This window comes from Ipomoea nil, unplaced genomic scaffold (assembly GCF_001879475.1).
Source record: "Ipomoea nil cultivar Tokyo-kokei standard unplaced genomic scaffold, Asagao_1.1 scaffold1562, whole genome shotgun sequence".
NCBI lineage: Eukaryota > Viridiplantae > Streptophyta > Magnoliopsida > Solanales > Convolvulaceae > Ipomoea > Ipomoea nil.
The window spans coordinates 53,602-66,034 of record NW_017617990.1 but is presented as its reverse complement, the minus strand read 5'-3'; the positions used below and the strand labels follow the sequence as shown (position 1 = coordinate 66,034).

The 12,433-nt window shown below is 30.0% G+C and overlaps 1 protein-coding gene and 1 long non-coding RNA gene across 2 annotated transcripts; one reads left to right on the top strand and one right to left on the bottom strand.

The window, feature by feature from the left end:
* The first annotated feature begins 2,883 nt into the window (after window positions 1–2,883).
* LOC109189642 lies at window positions 2,884–5,471 on the top strand. Its single transcript, XM_019340255.1, has 9 exons — window positions 2,884–3,036; window positions 3,136–3,406; window positions 3,515–3,611; window positions 3,701–3,825; window positions 3,921–4,005; window positions 4,370–4,502; window positions 4,693–4,884; window positions 4,972–5,205; window positions 5,295–5,471. Exons 1-9 carry the CDS (start codon window positions 2,884–2,886, stop codon window positions 5,469–5,471), a joined length of 1,467 nt encoding a protein of 488 aa, XP_019195800.1.
* A 1,841-nt stretch (window positions 5,472–7,312) lies between these two features.
* On the bottom strand, window positions 7,313–8,715 carry LOC109189740. The gene is made up of 2 exons (XR_002055621.1): window positions 8,584–8,715; window positions 7,313–7,607 (listed from the first exon to the last, which is right to left on the bottom strand). It is a non-coding gene; the product is annotated as an uncharacterized LOC109189740 (long non-coding RNA).
* Window positions 8,716–12,433: the final 3,718 nt, after the last annotated feature.

Sequence of the window (12,433 nt, the reverse complement as noted above, 5' to 3'; positions counted from 1 at the left end):
TCACAACACTATGTTCATAATTATAGAACTATATATTCATAATTATGAACAATTTTGGAACCGTGTCTACCATGCAAGGTGGACACCGTTTCACAGCATAATTTATCGGGTCAATAGTACTCAAAAATTAAATAGGAGCCTTTGGACATCTCAATACTTGCTCACATTGATGGTCAAACAATTATGTTTGTATGAGGAGCAATGCTCATCTTATATAGAGGAACTCAAGAGCTCCTCTTTTCAAACATTTTCAACGTGGGATCAAAATGATCCAGCATCATTTACAAAGGGAGCCCGTGGCTCCCTTTTGTTTTCTTCTTATTATTTTTAATTTTAAATTAAATTTTATTTTGTATATCATTTTGTTTGGATTATTATTATTATTATTATTATTATTATTATTATTATTATTATTATTATTATTATTATTATTATTATTATTTGATTATCGATAAATTTGCAAAATTTTTAATAAATACGTCATATTAACATTTTAACTTTAATCAAAACCAAAATATATTATATAATAACTCAGTAATTTACTCCAAACTACTAAAAACTAATACAACACATACATTTTGGGTTAATATTCCACAACCCCCACTAATAATAAACAAATAAATAAATAAATAAAAACTAAAATAAGAAGACAAAGTTAAAAGTTATTAAATAAAAACATTTTGACTTCTCAATACTTGCCCACATTGATGGGCAAGCAATTATGTTTATAAGAAGATAATTGCTCCTCTTATATAGAGGAGCTCTCTCTTTTCAAACATTTTAAATGTGGGATCAAAATGATCCCACATCATTTACAAAGGGAGCCGGTGGCTCGCCTTTGTTTTTTTTTTTTTTGGTTAATTTTAATTTTATTTTGTATATAGTTTTTGTTTGGATTATTATTATTATTATTATTATTATTATTATTATTATTATTATTATTATTATTATTATTATTTTTGTTGTTGTTGTTGTTGTTGTTGTTGTTGTTGTTATTGCAACTAGTATTTTCACCCGTGCGATGCACGGAATGGAATTGTTGTAATATATTAAGAATATTTAAATTGATACATAATTATTTAAGATTTAATTTCACCAGAGGTCGCTTATATTTCCTGACAATTTCAAATTTAATCCTAGACTATAGTTATTAATTATTACGATTTATTCTATGTCATAATTCTTACGTTAATATTCTTACTATTATTATTAACACTTAATTACTTTTAGATATTAGAATTACCACTTATATTATTATTATATTATTATTATTATTATTATTATTATTATTATTATTATTATTATTATTAGTTTCTTTTCAATTTCTGTTAGTATATAATGGCCGTGAGGCATAATAATAATATAACCATAATTAAATATTCTTGTATTGTATTCTGTGAGTCACAATAATAATATAATAATAATTAAATTATCTTCAATTCTACATTCTTCTAGGATTTCTATTACCATCATTAATTATTCTCTAATTTACCATAATTAAATAATTTGACCAATTATAAAGAGAGATTATTAAATAATGCACGGGACAATTTTTTAATTAAAAATTTTAAAAATTCATTAATAAAACATAAGGTTCTCATAGTTTTTTTCTTAAAAACTATTTAATAAAGCATTTTTTTTAGTTGGGCCAAACTACCTACGGCGGATAGATCTCGAAAAAATACGCGATTTCAAAAAAACATTTGTCCAAAATGGACAACCGAGTCAAAAGTTATGCCTTGACGAACTTTTGACACTTTACAACTTAATAATAATAATAATAATAATAATAATAATTAATCGTCGGTTCAGCTGGCAAGGCGCCCGCGGAGGATGCCGATTCCGGCCTTCCTCGCCGCGGCCAGCTGTGCGATTTTTGCAACACTGATATATAGTATAGATATAGATTAGAATAGGAATAGTATTACCCAATTTTATAATATTAGAATAGAATTTTAACCTAGAATTATTGTACGAATGGGAAAGTAGAAATCAATATATTTTATTAAGAAAGATTTTTTAGGAATTCAGCGAGAAGTTAAAATTTCAGGATTTTGTTTTTATATATAGTATAGATTACAATAGGAATTGCATTACACATTACAATAGGAATTGTATTACACTATTTTATAATATTATAATAGAATTTTATCCTAGAATTATTGTACGAATGGAAAAGTAGAAATCAATATATTTTATTAGGAAGAGAGATTTTTTAGGAATTGGGCGGGAAGTTAAAAGTTTAGGATTTTGTTTTTATATATAGTATAGATATAGATTTGATTATTTGGCAAATTCGCCAAAATTTTAAGAAATTCGTTTGTTTAACATTTTATATTTAATCAAAACACCAAAAATCTAACTCTATAATAAAGCAAGAAGTTTTTGGCAATCTATTTTCTCGCCCATTTGATACTACGCCGTTTTGGTAGACTAATATTTAGCGATATATCAGTTATTTTTATTTTGCGCGTGTAATGTGATTACACATTGGGAATATGCCTAGCCCTTTTGAAAGGCAACTATTCGTATTCAAGTATCATACAATCCTTGGTTCCCAAGGAGTTCATTTAATGTAGAAGTCTTGGTAGTGTAAACAAAATGATTAATATCAACGCATAAGGAAGGCCTCCGGCCTACATGTTATGAGATGCATGCAGTAAAATAACAAGAAAAAAAAAATATATTACATAGAATATGCAGAGTTTAAATTTGCATATACACATTGAATGAGATGTGCGATTTCCAATACAGTGGTTGCTGGTCATCTCTTGGTTTATTTGAATATTCAATCTGTATAAATAGCCGGCTTCTTCATGCCAAAAACCCTTCCCAAATCCAGTTCACTTTACTACCATTTCGAATCAGTGTTGGTTGAACAAAATGTCTTCCATGTTCATTGCTGTAAAAAACATCAAGCCGGAACACCAGCTCAGGGCAATCTGGGTGAGAGCAGTACGGGTATACGAAGTGCCTGAGAAAAGGGGAGAGGGCCAGGCCAGTAAGAGCATGGAAGTATTGTTCCATGATGAAGAAGTACTGTTTTTTAGTTTCAAAAAATCGTATTCATGCTATCTACTAATCTAATGGTCTTTCAATGTGTATAAATTTGTTTTTTTTTTTTTTGATTGGCAGGGAGACTACATTCATGCCAACATTATGAAAAAAGACATTGTAAAATATAGAGAAATATTACAAGAAGGGAAAGTTTTTGAAATCAAAAACTTCATGGCTTCTACAAATTACTATGTCTACAAGATTACAGAACATGACTTCCTGATCAAATTCAACTATAGAACACAAGTGAAGGAGATACATTTTAATGGATTTCCTTTCAAAATGTTTCGCTTAAAGAGTTTCATTGCTTTGAAAGATCCTGCCGATGTTAATGACAAGGAACTGATTGGTACTACCTTTACTTTTCTTATGTTTGTTACTATCTTACTAAACTTAATTGCTAATATCTTCCTAACATGTTTCTGTATTTTTTTCTAATTTTTTGGTAAATTGGCAGATGTGATTGGAAGGGTCATTGAGATCTATAATCCTGTGGACAAGATTATAGGTGGAAAGGCAACCAAACTGATTGACTTTCAAATTGAAGACAATGCGTAAGTTTTTAAAAATGAACTTTGATTCAATTAGAAACTGATTATGTGATTTTTTAATGTAGTACTTTTTTTTTCTGTTTGGAATCCAGTGACAACACCCTGACATGTACACTTTGGAATGAACATGTATCTTCCCTTATGCCTTATTACAATAGTGATTCGAAAGAACCACTGATTGTAGTCATTCAGTGCTGTCGGGCTAAAGTTGTTAGTGGTGAGTTTCTACATACTTTTCTGTATAATATCTATTAATCAATCCAGCTTTTAGACTAATATATGTCTATATTTTTTTTATTTTTTTTTTTGCAGGTGAGGTTAGAATAACCAGTTCATATGATGCTACGAAGCTTTGGTTCAATGAGGATTTTGAGGAATTCCATGAGTTTAAATCAAAGTAAGTTCATCTTTTTTATTTGTCCTATTTGTTAGATTCATCTGTAATAATCTATGCTCTATTATGTATTACAGATTTTAGAAAAACAAAATTGTTATTTTAAATGCTGTCTACTGTGTTCTAGAAAAAAAAAGATATTATCTAAAATTCTATATGTACTGTAATCTACATTTGTGACTTTAGTAGCATGCTGTACACTGTAATTTTTTTCCAACTTTAGCAAACTACTAATCAAAAAAATTGATAGCTATTTTCAGAAAAGGAAATAAGGCTAATAGGTTGTTTAAGCACATATGTTTTTTTCTTTTAGTCAAGTACAAGTATGTGCATTCAGATAGTATAAAAGTTTCTAATATTTATGAAGGTTGAAAGCTGAAAATACTCCAATGAGAAGTCTTAGTACTGGCACCCTACATTCAAACTCTACAGGGATTAGTGAGTTTAAAAATGCTTCTGTTATTGTCACTAACTGCCATGATCTTAAGAAGGTTAAAGAGGTAATCCACACACTCTGCTAACTCTTCTTACTTTTATTTTATGTCACTGATTTGGTTAATTGCTATATCTTCTTATAAAATGATGTGTATACTATGGGATGGGGAATACTATGTGGCTACTGAGATTTTAGGGTTAGATTTTGAGGATGGTTGGTACTATTTATCATGCCTGACACCGGGATGTAATAAGAAACTAAAAGAACAGGAAGGATCACTGATTTGTACTAAGTGTCACAAGCCTTGTGTGATGGGTACAGTTAGATATAAAGTTGTTGTAATTGCTCTTGACAAAAGTGGAGATGCTCCACTATTGCTTTGGGATAGAGAAGTGGCAGAACTTGTGGGTATTCCTGCTTCGATTTTGTATGCAAAATACAAGGAGGTAAATTTTTCTTTTTGGCTATACAAAATTTATTCTATACTTTTTGATGCAGTTTGTAATTTAGTATTTTATCACCTACCTAAACAGGTTGATGTTGAAGTGCCACCTGAGTTGGATGCTATAGTTGGAATGAAGATGCTGTTTAAGATCAATTTTAAACTGGCTCTAAAGAGGGGTCCCAATTACCCATTCAATGTTGTGAGGGTGGTCAGGGAAGAACACTTGTTGAAAACCTATAGTGATAGGTTTGTGGAGCATCAAGACCAAGACTTAATGTCTAGGATGATTGAGGAGGAAACTAACCCTGATGCAATTTCTAAAGTAATAATTTCAAACCAACCGGTCTTAAAAATGTTTTTTTTTTTATTATGAGGGTGACTAATTTGGTTTACTCCTTTTGTTAATAACAGGAAGACTCTATTGGAGTGGAGGTTAATAGTCCTGCATCTGTCCAGCCCTCACAAAAGGAAGGAGATGACAGTGTTGACAACTCTGGAGCTATTAAAAGGTCACTTTTGGATGAGTTTTCATCATCCAAAAGTAGGAAGAAGTTGAAGGAATCAGAGATCAAAAAGGAAAAAATGTAGTACTGCAAATGGTTGTTTCTGAATGTTGTGACCCTGTTACTATCCAGACATATTGACTATTTTGAGATTTTCTAATCATGTGGTGTGATAATTATTCAAATTTAGTTTTTGGGATATTTTCTAAGTTTTAGTTACTGTTTTGATGAGATTGCCTAACTGTTTATTACAATATTAAACTATCTACTGCTATTAGAACATGTTTTGCAGTTTTTTAAATTTTCATTTCAGGGGATTGAGAACAAGGATGATCGAGGGCCAAGGTTTTAAAATGAAGACACGTGGGACAAAATTTGGCAAGGAACTGACACTATCTACATGTAGTTTTGTATAGGTTCCATTAGAATTAAATACTAAACTTCTCTTATAAAAGAATATGTAAGTTACTAAGAATAGTTAAGAGCAACAAATTTTGGCAACTAATATTCCAAATATAAACTCTTATAACTAACTACCTTGTGCCTGAAAAATAAAGCTAATTGTACTCAAGCTACGTATGATAGAAGTTCAACTATACCACTTATTAGAGTTATTTGTACAGAGTGGATACTAACCTATTTGCAAAATCTTCTTTTACTCTGTTTGTAACTCTCCAATGCACTTTATGTCCATGCTGGTATCCCTGTAAAAATATGCTAGCACATTTTAAAAAAAAAATTAATACAAGTTACTAAGAGCAATCTTTTTAATATAAAATAAACAAATTAATAAGAGTTACTAAAATTTTTCTTTTTCTGTGATATACAATAAAACAGTAAATTTTCTTCTACAATTACATAAATTGCATTTGAGAGTACACAAGTAAACAATAAAACAATGCACCTAAGTAACAAAAATATTTGAATCCAGTCAAAAGTGTTCAAGTTTTGAAAATGTGGGAAAATTTAAATGAGAAATTAAGTACTAATCTTAGGTTAAGCTTCAAAAAAATTATATTAATCTAAAAAGTTTAATTATTCTACCAAAGCCATTAATTGTTCTATACAATGAATTATATATACCCAGTACTACACTAACTAATGCAAATGGGATTAAGTAAATCAAATTGCATAAAAAAAACACAGTAAAAGAAGCTTAGAAGAGTTTGAAAAATTTGAGTCGCTGTGAATTAATAAATATTCACAGTAATTAACACAGTATCAACCAAATCCAAAAACCAAATAGTTAATTCTCATTACTGTGTTAATTGATACTGTAATTGAAGTGTACAAATATGCTAGCACATTACAAAAAAAAAATTAATACAAGTTACTAAAAGCAATATTTGTAATATACAGTTAACTCAAACACTTAGAATCTCCTTTTAAGTAGAAAAAACTTTTGATCCTACACCAATCTTTAATCTTCTGTGATATAGAATAAAACAGTAAAATTTCTACTAGAATTACATAAAGTGCATTTGAGAGTACACAAGTAAAAAATAAAACAATGCACCTAAGTAAAACAAATATTTGAATCCAGTTAAAAGTTTTTAAGTTTTGTAAATGTGGTACAATTTAAATGAGAAAGTAGGTACTAATCTTAGGTCAAGCTTCAGAAAAAATTTATTAATCTAAATAGTTTAATTACTCTACCAAAGCCATTAATTGTTCTATACAATGAATTATATATACCCAGTACTACACTAACTAATGCAAATGGGATTAAGTAAACGAAATTGCATCCACCAAAAATTACTTTAGTAGCTTATAAGAGTGAAAATTGTAATGGATAGTGTAAGGAATTCCAAAAATGCAAATAAACCAAGAATCCAACATAAATTGGATTCCTGGGATATTCATCCAACAATCAAAGACACTGCAAATCTAAGAAATAATAAATGGTCTATACTTGAGGACAATTTGTTAAAAAGATTCTGTTTAATTCAAAGTGTCTAAAACGAGACATCGGCTGTATCATATAAAGCCCAGCCAAAGCAAAAATTAAATGATAGTTGGATGAACTATTGCCTTACACAGTGCAATGAACAAAATTACAAACTATGCCATTATATGCATAAAAACTAATCTAAAGTCAGGAAATAAAGGTAAAATCTTAACCTATTATCTTAGATGACCATGCTGATTTTAGTTGTCTTATACATGCTGGCTTATGGATTATTTGCTGCTCTTCAATTCCTCCAGATCTTGGATTATTTCCCTCTCAGAAGAATAAGAAAAAAAAATCAGGTTAGAAATTGTGTTCCGAATATTAAAGAACAAAACCTTCAGCAAAAGGATAAATTGGCATAACAAAGAATTGTTGAGTATTAGAAGCAAAGAATCAATGTGTTCAATATTCTTACAACTTATCTACAGAAATTGAATAAATGCAACTATTGGGCTGTGAAGTAAAAGTTAATAATTCTTATGGAAAGAAACACATTTTTTCCATATTAAATATAATTGATGGCCAGCTATCATTACTATTAAAAAAAAAAAACCCTTCAGTTCCACTCCGAATCTCAAAATCCAGCAAAAAGTTAAATAAACTAGAATGAACCCATGTACTGATAGCTGCCCTATTCAATTCAATAACCCTAAAAACAGTTATTGAATTTGAGACCTTAGCCAAAGAGAGAATTGACAGCTACTTTTTCAAGTACACACAATACACAGTACAATGAAGAAAATTTCTAAGTCAACAATTATAGGCATCAAAAGGAAACCAACTGAGGAAAATAAAGGTAAGTTCGAAACTTATCTTTTTCATACTTGAAATCAAGCTGCAATGAATTATCACTCTTGCTTTCCGATTGTGTTTCTGCTCTCCATCTCCTCAAATAACTCAAGTTTGTCCATATCAAATAACATGAAAAAGTAATTAACAGGTTAGGGATTGTGTGAATAATAGTAGAGCTATAGCATTTAGAACATGAAATTTACACAGTTAACAGGAATTTCAGTTGGGTGTTTTTACAGCAACACTAAAAAGAAAACGATTTAGAACCCTAATTGCTCTTAATCATACAAATCTGGAATGAAGAAATTATATCTATGAGAATCGATCTGCATGCTTAACTATTGTTAACAAACTAAGAACATTAAATCCAGAAAATTCGCACAATTTCATAATGGACAACAGTGATGCCTAAGAAACCCTAAATTAATTGACTGACAATTGAAAGCAGACTAACCTTGAACTAGAACACTAGCTTCACTTCATCCAGATTTCCACGCTTAACTGATATTGAAGCCTCCGATCTTTCCCAGAAATGAAAGATTGCGATGATGTAGTGAGAGACGGATCATAAGGATCTATACCCGAATAGAAATTCTCGGGAATTAATGTTCAATAACAAGAGATGAAGGCAAGATAATGATAGCGGAATGATCTAGATTTAGGCTTGAGAGTGAGAGATCGATAGATTATATGTTAGCGGTGGAAGGGATGAGATCGGTTTAGACAGAGAAAGGAGAAGGGTATTCACCCTTCGTCCTCATCTCACGAGATTCCGACCGAACAAAATGTTTATATATATATATATATATATATATATATATATATATATATATATATATATATATAGAAGAGCGCTCATATGCGGCGGGGTCTTACGGTGCGGCGGTGCGGTCAAATTCCAGAATACACCAACAGTGTTAACAATATGCACCAACAGTGTAATAAAAACACACCCCAATGAAATATAATAAAACATCACAAAATACACCACAGACTCAAAAAAATACACCATATAACTCACCACCCCCAATGGTGTATTTCCGAACAGTGTATGGTGTTTTTACTCACACCTAATGGTGTGTGTTTGGTGATGCAGGGCTCTGTTTACTCTGTTTTGTGTGGTGTATTTCCTAACCTTGATGGTGCATATTTGGTGAACTATTGGTGTTGCCGCACCGTAAGAAATAACTGCACCGTAAGACACTGCCGCACCTGAACCCGCCTCTATATATATATATATATATATATATATATATATATATATATATATATATTTAAATATATATGATAATACTAAGCAATGTAGTCTAATTGTACCCATAAATATCTAACTTAAATATTAAAACTTAGTTCTAGATGTTTTTTTTTTTAATTTATACAATTTTGCTTAAATGTTATTTGCTTAATGTGTGTTCTATGTTCCACCAAATAATCTTTTTAATAATGTTAGCATTATATATAAAGATTACAAATTTTTTATGTTGTACAATAGTGAAATCAATTATTTTATGTGTATTTAATTGGTATCACTGTTAATTATGATATATCATTCATAATTATAATGTAATTCATGGTTCACACAACTTTGCGTGGAATGGTACACCAAATAATTAGTCTTCATATGATTGACTTTTTAATATCAATTTCTAATTTCTGCTTTACAATAGTTAAATTTCTTATGTTATGTGTAATTAATTGATTAGATTTGTATTAATGATATATACTTTTTAATTCTAATGTTATTTAGTGTCCACAAAATTGTGTGGAACATGGTCTACCAAATAATTGGTCCACTAAAATGTAATCCTTATTTATAGCAATTACAATTTGATGTTCTAGGCTAGCATAAGTAATAATGTTAGTTGTACTTAATTTATAATATTGTAACTTATGTAATTTATTTTGTTATTATAATGTTCTTCATAATCAACAAATTGAAAAGCTTTGTTTCACACCTACTACTTTCTTTTATAATGTTACCCTAATTTTGAGCAATTACAAATTAATGTTGTACAATTGTCAAATTAATTATGTTATGTGTACTTAATTTATACGATTGTTAATTATTTGAATTTATTTTAATTTTAATGTTATATTGTATATCACAGAAAATTATTACGGCAATTCATCATCAAGGAATAATGCTGCTCAAGGTCCAGAGCAACCTACGGCAACTAATCATACCCGAATTCCTATTGGAGGGTGTTTGTCTCAAAATATCACACCATTGAGTAACATCACTAATGGTAAATCCCCTAAGATTTATTGATATACATTCATTGTGAATTTAAATATCCTTATTGTTTTAATTCTTAAAAAATGTTTGTGAAATGAAATTGCGATGTACCAAGTTATTTTATCATGTTAGCCTTATTTATAGAAATTACAAATATATGTTGCACAATTTATAAGGTTGATAGTATGATATATCATTTTTAATTATAATCTTATTCATGTGCCAAAAAACTTTTTGGTCCATGGTCCCGTGCATAAAATTGGTCTTATAATGTTTGCCTTACTAATAGCAATTACAAATTTATGTTGTACATTACTAAAATTAATTACGTTATGTTTTCTTCATTTATAAGATTTTTACGTATGTTATTTTATTTGTTATTTTAATGTTCTTTATAGTCAACACATAGCTTAGGTCCATGGTCCACCAAGTATTTTTTTTTATAATGTTAAACTTATCTATAGCAATTACAAAATTGTGTTGTACCGTAGTCAAGTTATTTAGTTTAGGTGTAATTAATTGATAAGGTTGTTATTTATGTTATCTTTTCTCATTTATAATGTTATATTGTATATCACAGAAAATTCTTACTCTAAATCATCATCAACAAATACTGTTGCTCAAACTACAGGCCAACCGTATCGTACACAATTTTCTATTGGAGGGTGTTTCACTCAGAATATCACACCGCTTAGTAACATCACTAACGGTAAATCCTCTAAAATGTAGTGATTTACATTCATTTAAATATTAAAACATCGTTATACTTTAAATTCGTCTAATATTATGTATGTGTACCGTAGGTTCGTCCAAGACACAAATACGCTCAAGCAATTGCCAGCGATTTATTTTTGGAGAGTTCAAAAACCTATATCAACCATAGAAAAATCTTGCGTGACTGGTAACTTCCTATACTCATATGTTATATAATTTTAAGAAATGATAAAGCCAAATATAATTTTTGTTTTTATTAATGTTTTCAATATAGGTTGTATCTCACAAGATAAATTAGCAATTCGTAAACCATTACATAAGTCTGCAATTGAAGAAGACCATGTAACAAAAAGAGACTTGCTATTAGGCTTTGAAGAGGAATCTAACCCTTTACTGATCGAAGCACCAAATCATGGCATAGCAGGTAATAATAGTAGCTGCTTCTTTTTCAAACAACTATAAGCAAAGTAAAATTGAAAACCTTCAACTATTAACATTGATTTATAAATGTATTTGTAATTTCAGATGTTGATATATCGATTAACGATGTAAGGCATAACTCGGATATTGGGACATCCTCTGGTCAACAACATGGTATGTAACAAAGGTTTATATCTTAATAAAAAATAAATCGATATATAATTTTTTATATATCTGGTTGCAGATCAGTACTGCGATTTTGGTGATACAGCCAATAAATGCGTCCACTGGGGCGTTGTTTTGGTTTGAAGAAAGGAAGAAGAATTTGTCCACTAAAGCTTCGCCACTGTTTTCGTTGTGCTGCAACAATGGGAAGATCAAGTTGCCGGAGAATAAGTTGCCACCAAAAGGTATATTTGATCTCTTTTTCGGCAATGACAAATTATCAAAAGAATTTTTACACAACATCAGGACCTACAACAACATGTTCTGCTTCACATCCATGGGCGGAAAAATTGACAAGACCGTGAACAAGGGAGGCGCACCTCCTGTTTTTCGATTAAGTGGACAAAACTATCACCTAATGGGCAGTCTACTTCCAGAAGAAGGCAAAGAACCTCATTTTGCCCAGTTATACATATACGACACGGCAAATGAAAAGAACAACCGTATAAATGCTGTGAGGTAAACAAGTTAGCGTAATTACACATAACATACTATTTGTAATCTAAATAATTATCAATGCAAAGTTTTTGTTGTTGTAGGGGTAGTGGTGAGCAAGATGACATTCATGTAGAAATAGTGAATGTCATTCAGAAAGACCTCAATGAAAATAATGTTTTGGTTAAGTCTTTTCGGATGGCTATGTCTGAGTTGGATATTAACCCATGCGCCGAAGTCAAAATAAAGTTGTTGGGAAAACGAACTAAAGATG